The sequence below is a fragment of the Heliangelus exortis genome, chromosome 9 (assembly GCF_036169615.1).
Source record: "Heliangelus exortis chromosome 9, bHelExo1.hap1, whole genome shotgun sequence".
Taxonomy (NCBI): Eukaryota; Metazoa; Chordata; class Aves; order Apodiformes; family Trochilidae; genus Heliangelus; species Heliangelus exortis.
The window spans coordinates 5,101,058-5,118,387 of record NC_092430.1 but is presented as its reverse complement, the minus strand read 5'-3'; the positions used below and the strand labels follow the sequence as shown (position 1 = coordinate 5,118,387).

Sequence of the window (17,330 nt, the reverse complement as noted above, 5' to 3'; positions counted from 1 at the left end):
TGAGGAATATAAAATGTCAGACTCCCAGAAAGAAGGGAATGGGGTCAGAGGAACACACAGGAGGCTCTCAGCCAGGGAGCTCTCTCATCTCAGAGTAGCAGTAAGCTCAGGAAATTACAGAAGACTGAAAAGGAAAAACTGGAGAGGACAGAGAAAGGAATTGTATGGGAACTTGAAGGGAAAACAAAAATAAGAAATCTGTATATGGTCTTGTGAGTTAATTTGGTAGTAGGGGGTAAAAGAGGAGTGCCTCAGTCTTGAGGGTACAGTCAGTCAGAAATTACCCAGGAGGAGAGAGAAAGAATAAAAATCCATTACTGCCACTGCACTGATCTGCAAGAAAACCCAACTGACCTCACAAACACTAAATAACAGCTCTCTGTAACCTAAAGAACACTAAAAATGAACAAGTACCTTAAGAATAATCCTCAACATCATCCGCAAAACACTGTTTCAGTGGCACTATAACCTGCAAATCTTTGGTAAGAAATTTCCTAAAACCTGACAGGCATCATAACGTAACAGAGCTTCAGACTTGTTCACCTATCACTGAGGTGGCCATTCCAAATGTATTTCAGACCATAATTATCTTTGTAGAAAATTCTTGTGAGAACTATGACTTTGAAACCTCTCTGGTATTTTTTAGCACCAAATTAATGGTGTAGCTCATGATAAATCAATATTCCAACAGCCACCTTTGCTACAACCTGGCAAATTCACAATATACCTGAAGAGAGGATTCCACCACAGTAACATTTAATGAGAAAGTAACTGATGTTCAGCTGTATGAAAAATAGGGCAAGGAAATAATAGAGCTGCTGGATCTTCTGAGGTCCTGGACCACACGGAAAGCTTTGCTTAGCTTCAGGTAGAAAAAGTGGAAAAGAATAAAAGGATACAAAAGTCTAAGAGCAGAATAAGCTATAATGTATTTATAAATTATAAAAAGAATTAATCCATACCTCACCGACCAAGCAAACGGCATACGGTATTTCCCCAGCTTGCTGCAGAACTGTTTATTAGATTTTAACACTTTCTGTGCACACTACAAAAAAGAAAATATTATGTAATCAGTATCGTGATAACATCTGAAATGCAGCACAGACTACATCCAAGTACTCCTCTGCTGAAGAGGTTAAAGTGTCCCTAAGATAATTTAGCAAAGATGTCACAGATGAACAGGATGCTGCTGATGAATTAACCCCCTTCCCCATCCCTTCAGTCACAGTTATTATTCCAGTTTTCTGTAATACACCCAATGCAGATGCAGTGTTTGCTCTCGGGGAGAAACTGGGGCTTACCCCAGCTTTGCTCATATACAAATTGCTCATATACAAACTACAATTTCTAAAATATTGCTCAAAGAGGATTTCACTTGCTAGGACACAGCCAGTGTAAGAATGAACCACATGGATTTGTATGGTGCAGTCAATATGGTACTTCAGACACTCAGTGGAGCCTGGATTTTATTTTCTGGAGCCTTTATTTTCTTAGGCATGAGCCTCCTTTGAGCTTGTCCTGTTCAGCAGCCACACAGCGGTGATGAGACTCGTGAGCACAATTTACAATATCTTCAGCTTCTAACAGGCTAAAACTGACAAAACCCAAACTGATATTCCAGTTACATTACCTTAAAAGAATCAGGATTCTTAATGTAAGGTTCAGCACTGCTGGCAATGTTTCCTGTAAGCACCTTTTCTATTTTTGCCACTAATACGATCTCGGAATGTGGATTACTTATGGAGAAAAGGGCCTGTGGATAAGAGTAAACACTTAAAATGGAGAAATTAAATACTGTCAGTGCTCTCTGGTGATAGAAACAGAAACAAACCCAAGGCAGTATGATTATTGATCATTATTATCTCTACATATTCAGTACAGCCAGCCTGAAAGTAAAATCTTTGTGCCTGTGCTGAAGTAAGCTTGAGCACATGCAGCTGGACTGTGCCTCGTGGACAGTACTAAAATGCTGACCTAATTCAGCCACAGCTCAGGGGAATGATGGAGAAGAGAAGGTAAGAGAATAATAAAATCATCATGGTTGGAAAGGATACTGAAGATCATCAAGTCCTACCTTCAGTAGGGGTTTTGGGGAAAGGCTTACAGCAAGAGCAAAAATGTGGAAGTACTTTAATGATTACTGCAGTACTAAGGTGTGACTTCAAGCTGTGATTTTGGCTGGTTAGGGAGAGGTCAGAACACGAACCAAAAAGGACAGGAAACATGGTTGGTTTCTCTGAATAACAGACAATAACTCTTTTAGTTTTGTGCGTAAATGGTTTTAAAGTCTATAGAGAGCTCAGTAAGCAAGCATCTGGATACAAGAGTACCACTGACACACACACAAGAGTATTCTTGAAAACAAAACCCACTGGTAGTAGATATAAATTCTTTGACAAAAATGTATACTACTATTGAACTAAAATAAGTCACACGAGTCACTAAGTCATGACAGTCACACGTGCAGTACCTGTTTTGGGTATTTCAGCCACTCTTCTGGGAACCCCTTGACCTGTGGTTCTTCCATTTCGTTTGAGTCTGTATTTTCACCAGTGCCATTTTCTAATGAAAATGAGGAACGTGAAATCATCTGTCTAACAAGTGGGTGGTTCAAATCCACGTGAAAATCAGCAGAGATCTTCTTGCCATCCCTGACATCATACAATGCCACGCTCACAAAGAAAGGCTCTACCTGGAGAAAGCACCAAAAAGATAATATAATGGTAATTAAGAGCAAAGGGGCAAATCTTATCTTTTAATACATTCCTGCAGCTAGAAAAAGAAGGCAAACAAATGTTATTTACAAATTATGAGATTCATAATTCCACTCACCCCCCGTCCCCCCTGCCAAAGTTAATTTCCAGCCATGTGAAACTAAGCTTTAAAAGCCAGGAGCTTTTAAAGGTAGTTTGTTAACAATGACCCAGAACTGATAATTAACTTAGAAACTTCTAGAATAAAAACCAAATGTATTTGCAGAAATAATTATTAGAATAAATGAACCCTGCCTCAGAGAATCATGTTGCAGGATTTTAAAAATGTAGATTAAGACTCATTTTAAAAGAAAGTAGAATGAGGGTGGGCTTTCTAGGGATCCCTCAGAAAAGTGACACAAAGATGCCAAAGGTTAAGTGGATGAAAAATGTTTACTGGCACAAAACACAAATGCATGGGTGTTTTATTCTGTGGGAAACACATGTGCCATTTTGTCACAAAACTGAGAGCATTCAAACTCCTCTCACAGTAACACCTTATCCTATCACATAGCACCAGGGAATTAATTCCTATGAGTAAATAACCTCTAAAGAGCCTCCATAGTTTATGATGACATAAATCAGTCTCATAATAGAAATAACACTTTCTGAACTGTCCAGAAATGAGAACCTTAAAATTTTGGAGATAAGGAAGAACACATGGCAGATACAATACTCTATTATGCTATTTTAGCTTCTGTAGTGAATTATCACATGCCCTTGGTAGAGCTATTATGACTTCATTTCACAGTTATTCCATTCTGCCAAAAAAAATTGATTACATCATGCTGAATATGCACTCACTGTAAAAAAAATAATAAAAAATAAAAAAAGAAAAAAAAAAAATATATGTAATATATGAGATATTACATGTAATATATGAGAGTTGAATTGCCAGGACAGTAATTTCTCAAATCTTTGCTGCTTCAGAGGAGAACTAAATAAAAACTATGGACTGACAGTTACATCTCACTTTTCCCTGCCCTTTTTTCCTAAAGCAAAAACAAGCAAGATTTTCTCTTTTGAGAACAACAATCAGTTTCAAAAGATTTATTGAAATTTAATCAATTTCACTATTAAATCCAAAGGGATGGACAAAGGAAGACTAAGTGCAGTTTGTGTGCATGGCACAGCTTTCCTTTTACCATCACCCTACAAGGTAACAAAGGAACAGAAAGAGAGACAAAAGAAAGAAAAAAGAAAAAAAAATGCAGGGAAGTAAGTACAGCTCACATTGGTTGAAGGATCATTTTCGTTTTCAGTAACACAGGCCTGGAGATTCAAAGTGAGGGATTTGCAAGTTATCAGGATCCTTTTTGCAGGTTTTCCTTCAAATGGTTTGATCACTGAATTTGTCCCTGGAAACTCCTTTTTCTGAGGATTCATTGACTGAAATAAGGTGAGCGATTTGTTATACATGGGAAAAACAAGGCATTCCAAAACTAAGCAAGATTTTAGAGATCTTAACAATCACTAAAGTACCTGAAGCCTCAAAAAGTCACTGTTGATATCTACCACTACCATAGTAAATGAGTGCTATTCCTAATTTATACATTAGGAAGCAAAGCAAAAAGACTGCCCGAGGACAATAATGCCAGAAGTAGAATTAAAGACCCAAGTAAGGTCCCTGTAATTTTAGAAACACATTTTTTTTCTTGTTTGCTCACTGCTTCTGAAACTCTAGCTTTTAATTTCCTCATCTAGTTTAATCAGCCTCATATTCTCAAACTATAACACCACATTTTAGGATTACATTTCAGACCTTCCCCTCCCTTATCCATCACACCACTATTTCAGTTTGCTTAATGTTTTTAATAATGGTGCTATAGTTGATTAACAACAGGTTCAAGATTGAATATGTACTCATTTCAATTTTACTTAAGTCTTCTTTTTAACTCAAGTTTCCAGTTAAATCACCCACAAATGTGCATTCAGTGCAAAGAAGAACTTTCTTTAAATCACAGACTCTGTCACTAAATTATCAGCAAGCTGCACTTGCTAAAAAAGAAATGCAACCTGCACTTCCTAAATTTCCAGCTACACTTTTATTTCACACAGATAGCATTGTATATCTTCAACTGTACCTTCTCACTACTTTTTAGATCTATTCATGCTCTTGCAGTCAAATTCAGTGTAAAGAAACAGAAACACAGAAGAAATATCAACAACAGAAACACTGTGGGAATACTTCCAGTCCAAGAGAAGGTTCTGGTAGTGCAGAATTTTCAGTGTGCTTTAATCATTCAAAGCTTAGCTAGAGTGACTAGATGACCCCCATAGGTCATGTCCATCTTCAACCATTCTTTGATCAGATATGGGTAGAGCCAATTCATAAATCTCTACAGACCAGGAAACAGCTCCCCTCACCCTTCAGAGCTAAGGTCTTGGGTATACTCAGTTGCTTGCTGAACTCCAGGCCACTTTGGTGGCTTAGCTAACCCAATGAGTTCACACCACCTGTATTTTAAAACTATTAAGAACTTGAAAAAAAAAAACAACCAAACCCACTTACTGCTATATCAGGATCCAGAGAGAAAAGATTCAGTCGCTCGGTATTTCGAGAGGCTTTCACTGTTTCTTCTGTTTCTGTTATGTACTGTGGTGACAGATAATAAATTACTTTTCTGCACAAGAACAGAAATCCATAGGCTTTTAAATGAATGATCAATGTTTCTCTTGTACCAACACTTCTCAGATCTGCAGTAGTTATTCCAAAGAATTCTAAAGCACTCTTAGAAGCTTATGTACGAGCGAAGCAGGAATTTTCAGGCTATGATGCACTTTTAAGGAACCCCCAAACAGATCAATTAATTAATTCAAGTTCAAATATGTTATTACACAATCCTACATCTAACAAAGATGTCAGAACAGTGGATGAGTGCACTAAAATCACTTCAGGAATTCCCAAGATGAGGAAAAACCCAAACAGCCCCACAGAAAACCACTTGTGCCAGGGGGAGGGCAGAAAGAGAAGGAAAGTGGAGCTGAGCCTTGGAGGTGGGCAGACACCCAGCCTGCAGAGTGTCATCCAGGGGGAAGGCTGTGAGTCTTCTCCCCATCCATCCTTCTGCCACACGTTTTATTATTTATTTATTAATAAAACACACGTTTTATTTCTGACAAAAACATGCCTGAATTAATAATAAAGTTTCTGATACAACTACTTCAAGCCAAGTGCTTTCTTACCCTGTCTTTTAAAAGTTTATCCTTATGTCTAACTTGATAATTTTTCCCTACTATGTAAGCCCATTAATCCAACATGTGAAGCATGCCCTACACATTTCCTTCCCTCACAGATCCATCATATCTTTGATACCCTTTTTCTCAGCATAAACACGCTTGATTCCTTCAGACTTTTCTTGTGCTTGTTTTCTCAAACTTTTCTTTACTTTTTGATCTCTAAACTATTAATGGTCTCCCCAACTTTCCTGATAAACCTTAGCTGACATAGTGCAGGCTGTGCTCTTGTTCAGGTCCAGTTTAACCTATTATGTTTTTCACAACAACATGACCTCACTGACACACACTAACAACCAGAAACAGTTCAGCAAGACCAAGAACTCTGTTTTTACTCCCTAACATGCTCCACCCACAGGCTCACTTGCAGAAACAGCTCCTGATGTGTTCCTGATGGTTTAGGTGGAGATGGAATCAGGAGATTTACCTGCCATGGACTAAAGAAAGGCCACAGATAACTGCTGCAGTTCAAGCCTCCAGAGCAAGGTGAGCGGGAAACAGGAATTAACCCTAAAAAAGGGCAATACAAGCCTCCCACAACATGCAGACCACCTATAATAGCCTTGCAGGTCACCAGTGGTCTTTGAGACACTGTGAGATACCTTTGAGATGTCTGCAGTAACTAAATTGTTAGAAAGTATCTACCCACAGATGAGATGATCAGACACAAAGATTGACAGTACATCAAGTCAATTAAGTCTTAAATCACATTTTATGTGCTTGGTGGGTTTCGTTCAGTTTTACTTTGTTGTGGGTTTTTTCTGTTTTTTCTTCAGTTTTGTTTAGTTTGGTTTTTTTAATTCTAGGTGACAATCTACAGAAAAGCACTGACCAAATTCTGTCCTCTTTTGCATACACAACTTTCAGTTCATATCAGTGGGAGTAACATCATAGAATCATAGAATTGGCTGGGTTGGAAGGGACCTCAGAGATCATCAAGTCCAACCCTTGATCCACTACTGCTGCAGTTCCCAGCCCATGGCACTGAGTGCCACATCCAGGCTCTTTTGAAATATCTCCAGGGATGGAGAATCCACCCCTTCCCTGGGCAGCCCATTCCAATGTCTGATCACCCTTCTCAGTAAAGAAATTCTTTCTAATGTCCAACCTAAACCTCCCCTGGCACAACTTGAGACCTCTTGTGCCCTCTTGTCTTGCTGAGAGTTGCCTGGGAAAAGAGACCAACCCCCCCCTGGCTCCAACCTCCTTTCAGGGAGTTGGAGAGAGTGATGAGGTCTCCCCTGAGCCTCCTCTTCTCCAGCCTCAACACCCCCAGCTCCCTCAGCCTCACCTCACAGGACTTGTGCTGGATCCCTTCACAGCCTCCTGCTCTTCTCTGGACCTGCTCCAGCACCTCAATCTCCTTCCTGAGCTGAGGGGCCCAGAACTGGACACAGGACTCAAGCTGTGGCCTCCCCAGGGCTGAGCACAGGGGCAGAATCCCTTCCCTGGACCTGCTGGCCATGCTGTTTCTGAGCCAGGCCAGGATGCCATTGGCCTTCTTGGCCACCTGGGCACACTGCTGGCTCCTCTTCAGCTTCCTGGCAATCCAGACTCCCAGCTCCCTTTCTGCCTGGCTGCTCTCAGCCACTCTGTGCCCAGCCTGGAGCTCCCCATGGGGTTGTTGTGGCCAAAGTGCAGGACCCGGCACTTGGCCTTCTTGAACCTCATCCCGTTGGGATCAGCCCAACTCTCCGGTCTGTCCAGGTCCCTCTGCAGAGCCCTCCTGCCTTCCAGCTGATCCACACTCCCCCCCAGCTTCGTGTCATCTGCAGATTTGCTGATGATGGACTCAATCCCCTCATCTTAATCCTCACTAAAGGTATTAAACAGAACCGGGCCCAACACTGATCCCTGGGGGACACCACGGCCGCCATTTTGATGCAGCCCCATTCAGCACCACTCTCTGGGCCTGGCCCTCCAGCCAGTTCCTAACCCAGCACAGATGCCCCTGTCCAAGCTGCCCCTGTCCTGGGCATCCTCAAACACCATTTGGCTGTGTAGGTAGATAACATCTAGAAAAGATCTCTGATTGAAGATTGCAATCATACATTCATTTAAGAAAAAGTAGAGAAATAATTCTAATCCAGCTTCTCATAAAAAAGCTTCTTAGCACCATCTGCAACTCTCTCATCCACATGAAGCAGTTGATGAGATCTACAGGACAAAATGCTTCCCCTGATGCTACCTGCATCTTTCAGTGACTTTACAGGAGTTGATAAGCAGTTCACAGCTCATTTCCTTGCAAGTCACAGAGGAAATCTTGGCTCTTCAAGGGCCAGACTCTTTTAAAATGCAGTTAAAACCAGTAAGTATTTCACAGATAACTGAAGGCATGAGATCCTTACTGATGTAATAGGTCTAAATCAAAGCACTCTAGGGAGTACCAACTTTCTTGATGCCCAGTGCAGCTTTTCTCATTTAAACAAAGTCATCATGTGTTCAGAAATTATTCCTGTCATTTGTCATGGCTCTGACAATGACAAGAGGCTATGCTATATTGTCAAACCTTTCACAATAGTAATGAACATCTCTTGGCAGGCATTTTTCATCTAGGTAGCACTTTCTACTAAGCTTGTAAATATAAATATAACATCCATTACTTTTGCGAAGTCTGGGTGCAAGGTGTTCTCTGAAGAATCAGCCTCCTCTTGAGAGCAATCACAATTCATTGCAACTTCTGCAGGGTCTTAAAAAGATGTAAAAAAGCAGATATTTTTATTATACTTGGTACTATCACTGTATTACATGAAAAAGAAAATTTATCTTCACACTATTTGTTTTTATTGCCTTTAGCATCAACAGAGCAACAAATGGAAGAGAAACTTCTGCAAATCTTTGTCCTCCTCAGCCTCATCTCCCATTGGTACTTACTGTAACTGAGTTTATATTTTCAAAACAAGAGATCTACTTTTCTCAGTGAAACACCTGACATCTCCAGGCCACCAGACACCTTCCTTTGCTCTCTTGGTTCCTTCTGACATCACCTTTCTTGGTTATGGCAACTGAAAGATTTAGGACTTCCAGTAAAGGGAGCCTCCAGTGAAACAGGCAGGACCTTACCTGCTCTTTGGGAAGTGATGTGGTCTGGGGTCTATGAACTGCAAATCTATGGATCTGTAGCAGCACTATTTAGCTTTACTCTGCTTTACTTACCTCCCCTGGCACTGCTCTGCTTTCACTGGGTAGTTCAGCCCAATATGAAATAAATCATTAGAGATATTTAGGGCTCTTCTGCCAAGAAAGCATCACGCCTTTTGACAAGTAAATTCCCGAACACATTCCTGTTGTTGTTATCAGGGTTTTTACCAGTACAGACTTTTGTTTTCTCTTAGCCTTATGTCTTTGAACTTTTATGTACATATTTCTACCTGTTTCATTAGTATCCCTTACGGGTGGGATTTTCAAAAGTACTTCTCTAATCCTGAGGTGCAAGTCTCCTGTGCCTATAAATTATAAAAATAATCTTTGGCTATATGAAGATTATCCTCTCCCTCCAAAATCAGAATGTGTTATAAACACCAGGCCAAAGCCTTCAATTAGCTCTGAACTTCCCCAAGATTCAGAGGTACGTGGATTCGCAGCTTTGACTCAGCTCAGAGCACAAGCAGTTCAAATTTATAAAAAGGTTTCAACATTTCCAGTCTTAGAATTACTCCTGGGGTTCATCCAAACTGAACATGGATTTATTATGTGGAGAAATGAGTTACTGTCACATGAGAAGTGCAGTATAACAGAGATCCAAGTCTTTCTTCCACAGTGAAAGCACATTAATGCTCAAACTCATAAAAACAAGAAATCAAAATCAATAAGCTTCCAGAAAAAGAGCAATATACCACAACTGGGATTCTTTATTTTTTAATTATCAGCTCCAGATTTTAAAGAAAAGAAAACAAAGCAGCGGAAAAAGAACTGAACTAATTTCTCTCCAGCACAAAACTCAAGCCTTCAGACTCCAGAAACAGTAGAACATAAATTATTAGTAAATTCATTGAAAGAGAGGACTGTGCAGCAGCTTCTGCAAAGCAGAGCCATGTTCCTCTTGCTGACTTTGTAGAGAGCAGCTCTACCTCTCTCACAGCCTATGGAAAATGATCTGGGATTGCCAAAAGTCTGGTGCTGCTTCCTCAGGAATCAATAGGTACAGAATCCTTTAGAGACTCGGGCAGTAAAAATTATTCAATAGTGATCTCTGAAGGTTCAATTTTTTTTGCATTAAAGAAAGCCATAAAACAACACAAGAGACTATTCACTCTTACCAAGTTTCAGATCAGTGAGATCTGCACTTTTCCTCTCCTGAATGGTTCCCTCTGGATTTATTTGCAGGATTTTGTTGAGAGTGAAAATCCAGTCATCCATATCCTGCTCATTTTCAGCTGCCAGCACGAAGTATGTGAGGTCATTCATTTTAAGCTCAAAGGCATGTTTCCTAAGCCTGTTATTCTGTTGAAACAAAAGGAAAAATAAAAATAAGCACTAGAGCTAATTATTAAAAGGTACCAAAAAAAGACATCCATAAAATGGATTTGTATATGCCCACTCCTTAAAAATAACATTTAGGCAAAAGTCAGTAGGTGTAAGGGAAATCCAGGTAGTATGATATCAATGCAAATTCATGTCAATTTATTGTTGGGCCCTCATGCATTGTGAACAATCTATAAAATCTTCTGTTTCAAAATACTGTATATATATGTAGCTGCTAACAAGTTACATAAAAGTAACAATTTCTGAGTATCTCATGAAGATAAGAAACATTGTGGTTAGGATAAGAATGTTTCTACACAATTTTATTATTTTTATATTTTTTGAGAAATTGTGGATGATATGAGTCTAACTTCAGAATAGAGATTAACCAGAAAATCTCTGCAGGAAATTGCAACAGGACAAATCCCTTCATGTGAAAATATTACAATGGGTCCTTCCCAATGCTGCCTTTGTGTTAAAAGGATTTTAAAGACAATTTCAACAATTTTTTGCAGGAGGCAAAAGGTGAGGCACAGTGCTGTTCAGGCATTGTAATGCTACCCTTTTCAGGAATACAATAAGACCCAATGCCTAATATGCTGGCAACAGGCTAAGTTCTAAAATCTGTTCTGCATCACCAGGTTTTATCTGTGATTGGTGCTTAATCCATCAATTTTTGTCACAGGGATTAACAGGTGGTCAGTTACTGAAACAGCTCAGTAAAATTAAACACAGAGAACTGATTTATTATAATGTTCTTCCTTCATATTTATCAAATTAGTGAGGCATTTATTTCTTAGCCTTACAGAAGAAGTTGCATCAATTGTCTTTCCTTGTTGCTTAAATACTAAAGAACACTGACATACCCAACCCCCATCACTTCATTTACATTTTATGAATGCTGACAAGGGACATCAGGGCCACCGTTTTATTTTCAATATTCCACAAAATTGCCATCATTTTGTTGACACATCTAACTTTAGAGTGATGCTGACAAACAAAAACCAACTCATTCATCTCATAAATGGCCATTTCACTTTGTTTTATTTTTCTTCATTAACAGTCTTAAATAAGATGACAATGGTATCCTGTAGTACTACAGAATAAGATTATTTCTCAGTACAGTTCTATATCAACAAAATACTAAGTATAGCTTCTAAGCCAGATGGTGAGATGATAGTGATATTTTTAAGAGAAACAGAGGCAAAATCTGATCCTAATTAGCAGAGAAGGAGACCAAGAACCCAAGACACTGAGAATAAAGTTCCATGAATGTTTGTTTTTTTTTCCAGGAATGGAGATGGTTTAGAAAATTCCTACTCAATATGTTCTTAATCACTTTCTCCAGTCCTTCTATTACATGCCATGACCTAGTTCAGGAATCAGATAAGACTGAACAACTTTTTCTGGAGCTGCACAGGTCAACAGAGTCAGTCAAATCTTGGCTTTTCAAACTGTCTTGGGACTGTGTGTCTGTATGTGCATGTGTGCATGTTATTTTTTAGTTCTGCTACTGGAAATTCTCTTGGTAGGAAATAGATTTCCTCTCAAGTACATTATTGAGGTGAACATTCTTTCAGGGATACAAGTTTTAGTTCACCCCAGACAGGGTAAGAATAGGGTTGTGTTTTGTAGCAACTGGTTCTCAGGTTTCTCAGTGTTTTTCTTGATTCAGAAAGCACTTTAACCCTCCAATCATTACACATTTATATTAATAGAAAACAAGGACTGAAACGTGTTTTAACTGATATAACATGAGGGGCTTATCCAAGACCTATAAGTTGAACAAAACAATGCCAAGAATCTTAGGGAGTGGCTGTTCAAAAATTTTAAAGATTGGTTATATGCATAGCTGGATTATGTATAGAGATTTATGCACAATCTATAAAGAAAATACTGTTTCAATTTATCTTCAGAAAGTACACAGAGCATTAAAATTAATGAATTTCTTGTCTAAATTATGTACTTCCCTCCCTACAGACATGGCTAAGATCTTTAAATCAGGTTCTGTAACCCTATTAGACATGATCTGATAGAGCAATACATCTTGCATGCTGAACCTTGAGAACCTTAGGGCAGGAAAACTTCAATATCTACTTTTCCATCTGTGTGTCAGACTTCTGGCGAACAGATGAAGTCTACAGCAAAGGCTTTGTTTAAAATCTAATGATAACTGTTTTCTTCCTGATCAATAAATATGGAAAAAAAAAAGGTACCATTTCTCTGTAGGTCCTTCCATATGTTACACAGATCTTGAGGTCATCTTCAACACTTAATTTCAAGTGTAAAATTTTTACCAAAAGAAATTAATACCAGATTCAAAAAGAAACTCCAGATGAGCTATAAATGAAACATCAGGCTAAGTCTAATGCCTGCAGGGTTATTCTTCCAAAGTAACAGAATTGTCTTTGAAGTATCTTATATTCTCTCTGGAGATGATTTCTCAAAAATTTAACTACAATTTAGATATTCAAACTCTATCCAACAGGAACTCGAAGTCATTCATAGGGAGTTAAATGATATATGGTGGTATTAAAACTCAACAAATCAGAACTTTCACATCACATTTTTCCTCTACATCTTTTGATTTACCCAATTCTTTCTCTGTATTCTATGGTCTCCCCTTTTTAGGCAACTCTAAGCCAGATTTTGGTGTTTAGTCCTAGGATGCATCACAGATTTTGGCACCTGATGGGATGTGCCCTATTACCCCCTCGGCCAAGGCTCTCACTTCTTGCTAGTGAAAACAGCTCATACATTTCTGCAGCCCATTCTAAATGGCAATCAAAGAACAATCACAAAAGCAAAACACAAAAAAACCCCCTCACCCTTTTGAAACACACAAGGGAACACACACATTCCCTACAGAGCTGGGTGCAGGAATGAGAGTCTGCAGGGGAACTCATTCTTAGGAGGAACAAAAAAATAGGCATTGTCAGATATTCCTGGTTATTTATTTTCCCAAGTCACAATAAACAAACCTCTGTCCTACCTCCTGCCAATAAGACTGTATCACCTCCAAAAGTGATGATCTTCAAAGAGGCTCAGGATACAGGAAAAATTTACCACTTGCCCAGCAGCCAATGATCTGTAACCTGAGGCTTTTTAACCCACAACAAGCAAGAATGCTCGTTATAAGCGTAAGGGAAAAGCTAAGAAAACTGCAGTGAAAAGAACTATTTTAGGATATTTTTTCTCATGTGTGCCATAGGCAAAGAGGATATGCACTACTTGCTACCAAAATTCAACTATGGTTTTTGTAACCTATTAGTCTGCACCAATTTAAAGAGTGTTTTCATTTAATGAAATTGCTCAGACTGCCACTGCAGAGAAGCATGTGTACTTCTGCTTGCATTTTTGGACCTATGTAATACCCAAACATTGCAATGAAATAAACTGAAAATTACCTGTACAACTCCTGTGCAAGAATCCAAGAAAATACATCCCTTTGGCTCCTTTGATATCTTTTCATCTTTATAAAAATTCATAATATATGAATTATCTGACAACTGTGTCAGCTGGAAGTAGCGCTTTTTGAATGACTGAAGTGGGAAAAGAAGGAAAGAATGAAAATTGTTGAATGACAAGTTATTTTCACTCATATTTATTCACAGGGCTTAAACAACAGGCAGCTCTTGATTGCACTTGGATAGCACTATTTTGCAGACAAATGCAATATGACTTTACTATCATTTAAAGCAATGGAATCAAACCTGAGATATGAACAGCTAAATGACAATGGCAAACAAGCACCTCCCCTGCGGGGGTATAAATTCAAATGGAATAAAAAATGAAGAATGCCGTCCCCTTACCCGAACAGTAATGCTGTTGTTTACAGTGCTGTTGAAATTCCCTTTATAAAGCCATCCAGACTTGTAAACTCCTGCTCCTAATCCTCCTCCTCCACCACCACCACCTTTTGAAGAGGAGTGTGATGTTGTATCCTGTATGAAGGACATGATTAACATTGAATGGATTTGGTTTTTGAATTCTAAGATGAAGGAAAACTGTAATGGATCAATATCAGCTTAACAACAAATAATAATTCTCTTTCATTTTAAAATAAAATGCTATTAATACGTCTGCTGTACATAGGATGACATAATAGACATAGCTCTTCCACTAACTTCAGCGTTCTTTAAAATATTAAATATTCTATAAGAGGGAATGAGCCTCCATTATAATCCTTTATTTGATATTAAACCAACAAATAACTCTTCCGAGGGAAAAGAGAAAGAAAAGGAAAACCACCAAAATACAGAGTACATACTTCATCCTTATCCAGATCTTCATGATCAATTTCAAAGGAATGTGATGGCAGTTTCTCTGCTCTACATTCATTTCTAGGAAGGGAAGAAAAAAGTCTTCAATTTTATCTTATTTTTTAAAATACTCTTGTACCTGCTATTTCAGGAATATGGGAGCCCCCAGGAAATTTTCAGCATACTTATTGCTGTGATCTTATTATCTCCCTTATAAAACACTGCAGTTTCAACCACAGCTTTTTTTCTTACGCCAAATATGTCAATTTTTAAAACTATTAAACTGCAACAGTTCCATACAAACAATGAAATACCACTTCTTATTCTCTTCACTGCTACACCACCACAATAGGCAACAAATCCCAAACCATTTCCAAAGACATATCCAATTTAAGGCTGTCAAATGAGAACAAACTCTTAAATAGCTTTTTCTAATCAAGAACAATTTTAGAACATTCATCTTAAAATGTCTATATTCCTTCAATATTTCAAAATATTTTTTTATTATTCAATACGATAAGTACAGTCAAAGCAATTTTCAAAAATAAGCAGGTGTCTTTTTGATGTGGTGTCATTTAAAACTCTCATACTGTAAAATGAAAATAAAGACTGAATATCAAAGTACCTACAAATTTGCTTAAGATTAGGGACATAAGTAATAGTTACCTAAGTTCAGAGTACTTCATATGCTGTAGAATTAAATCATGAAGAAAAACTAAATACATTTGAGAAAAGAAATTTTTAAATGGAGAAAAAAACCCCATATTTTTCTGTGGCCTGAGAAATTACTAGTGTTTTTTTTTTTAATTCCTGACAATTAGCAGTCTCATCTGGAAAATCTTCAGTTATCATTTGCAAAACCTACAAAACTTGTCATGATAAAAGCCATCATTTATCAGGAAGGCTGAATTCTCCAGAACTTCCTTTCACTCAACACTACTCTCTACTGTGCAAGGAAAAAAAGTCAAACAGAAGCTGAGGAACCTCACACTCCTAGGTTTGTTTCCTCTCTCACTTTAGCAGACCAGCAGATAACGTTCAATTTCACTACTATATATAAAAATCAAAAAGAAAGAAAGAGGGAAAAGAGAAAAAAACCCCAAACTAGTAACTTGTAACCTTTTCATTTTCTATTCCTTCATGCAAAAATTACAGATTAGGAACATTACTGAGCAATCCTGACCTTCTGATCTCTTCTTCACTTTTTCCATTTCAAACTCTATGTTCTCTTGATGTGAACACCTACAGCTGAAGTCATCATTTCAGGAGAGCAGAACCAAGTGCACTTAGAACACAGGAGTGCTTTATTCTCTGTTTTAGTATGCTATGGGCTTTGGTGTTTATTTAATGTACACATCTGATCAATATTTTGAATAAAAGGAACATCTGCCAACTCCTGACATCTCCTGACATCTGTGAAAGCATTAATATTCAATGTATTTGTGATGGAAATCCACTGCAGGTTTTCAAAGGCAAGGGACAAGGGCAGATGCTAAAAATTCCTACACAAGCACTTCCCTCCTAAAAAATCTCAAGCCAAATCCCGTTTTTTACTAAAGTCCCCACACCGTTCAAGGCTTCAGACAAAAACCTCACTGGATTATTCATTATACAGAGCACTGTACAGAGCTTTTGGAGTGATGTCTGGGCAGACTGACCAATTCTCTCTGGCCACACAGACAGGTGACACCTCTGCACACATCTGCTTGAGGATCTGTTCAAGCAGGAGGACAATTTACACAGCCACTGAAAAAAACCACCCAAACCAAAACCCAACCTGAAAACCCTCGGATGATGCTGGGGAAGAGAAGGTGTCAGAAATCTGCTGGAATAGCCAACCCCTCACCAGAGGACACAGCAGCTGCCTGGTTCTGTGGCTTCACAGTCAGTGAGTGAGCCTGTCCCTTCAAACTACAACTCTGCCACAAGCCTGGGAATGTGATGAGTTTCTTAGAAAGAAGAAAAGCGTTCTGTTACCCCCACAGAGCTATAAAAGAGGTAGAAGAGGACAGATGGCTGCTGCTATAGGTGTCAGATCTTACCAACCACCCATGAAACACTCATCCACTCAGACTTCTGTATTATTCTCCATAGAAGTTTTTCCAATCCTTTGGGCATGCCTCTCATCATCCTCACCATGACACTGACCCCATAACATCCTGGTCTCTAGATTGGAATGACATGAATTTGACAGATGGATCACTCTGCAGATAAGGAACTGCCTGAGTGGTTGTATTCAAAAAGTTGTGGCCAATGCATGCATTACTCTGGCCAGGTTGCCTGGAGAAGCTGCAAATGCCCCCTTCCTTGGAAGGGTTCAAGGACAGGTTGGACAGGGCTTTGAGGAGCCTGGTGTAGTGGGAGATGTCCCTGCTGATGGCAGGGGGTTGGAATTAAATGCTCTTTAAGGTTCCTTCCAAACCAAACCATTCTATGTTTCTAGGGCAGGCAGAAAAAGCACAGTAAGGACACAGTCCTCTTCAGTACCCTCTCTTTCTCTGCCTACTACCTCTTCAGACCCATATGATGATGCAGAGTCCCAAGGGACCAGATCATATCTTACCACATGTTCTCTGTTTTCTATGAATTACATCAAACAATTTACTGATGTCTA

The 17,330-nt window shown here is 38.8% G+C and overlaps 1 protein-coding gene across 8 annotated transcripts in view; it reads right to left on the bottom strand.

The window, feature by feature from the left end:
* The window catches only part of DOCK10 (dedicator of cytokinesis 10), a 155,276-nt gene that overhangs the window by 60,541 nt on the left and 77,405 nt on the right, over window positions 1-17,330 (bottom strand). For all 8 annotated transcript variants that reach the window (XM_071751790.1, XM_071751788.1, XM_071751789.1 and 5 more), the window contains exons 5-14: window positions 14,725-14,797; window positions 14,267-14,398; window positions 13,862-13,996; window positions 10,250-10,433; window positions 8,594-8,679; window positions 5,266-5,349; window positions 3,987-4,142; window positions 2,471-2,692; window positions 1,631-1,753; window positions 963-1,045 (exon numbers count right to left, since the gene is read on the bottom strand). In XM_071751790.1, coding sequence (XP_071607891.1) covers window positions 963-1,045; window positions 1,631-1,753; window positions 2,471-2,692; window positions 3,987-4,142; window positions 5,266-5,349; window positions 8,594-8,679; window positions 10,250-10,433; window positions 13,862-13,996; window positions 14,267-14,398; window positions 14,725-14,797 — 1,278 coding nt within the window. The remainder of the gene's footprint in view (window positions 1-962; window positions 1,046-1,630; window positions 1,754-2,470; window positions 2,693-3,986; window positions 4,143-5,265; window positions 5,350-8,593; window positions 8,680-10,249; window positions 10,434-13,861; window positions 13,997-14,266; window positions 14,399-14,724; window positions 14,798-17,330) is intronic.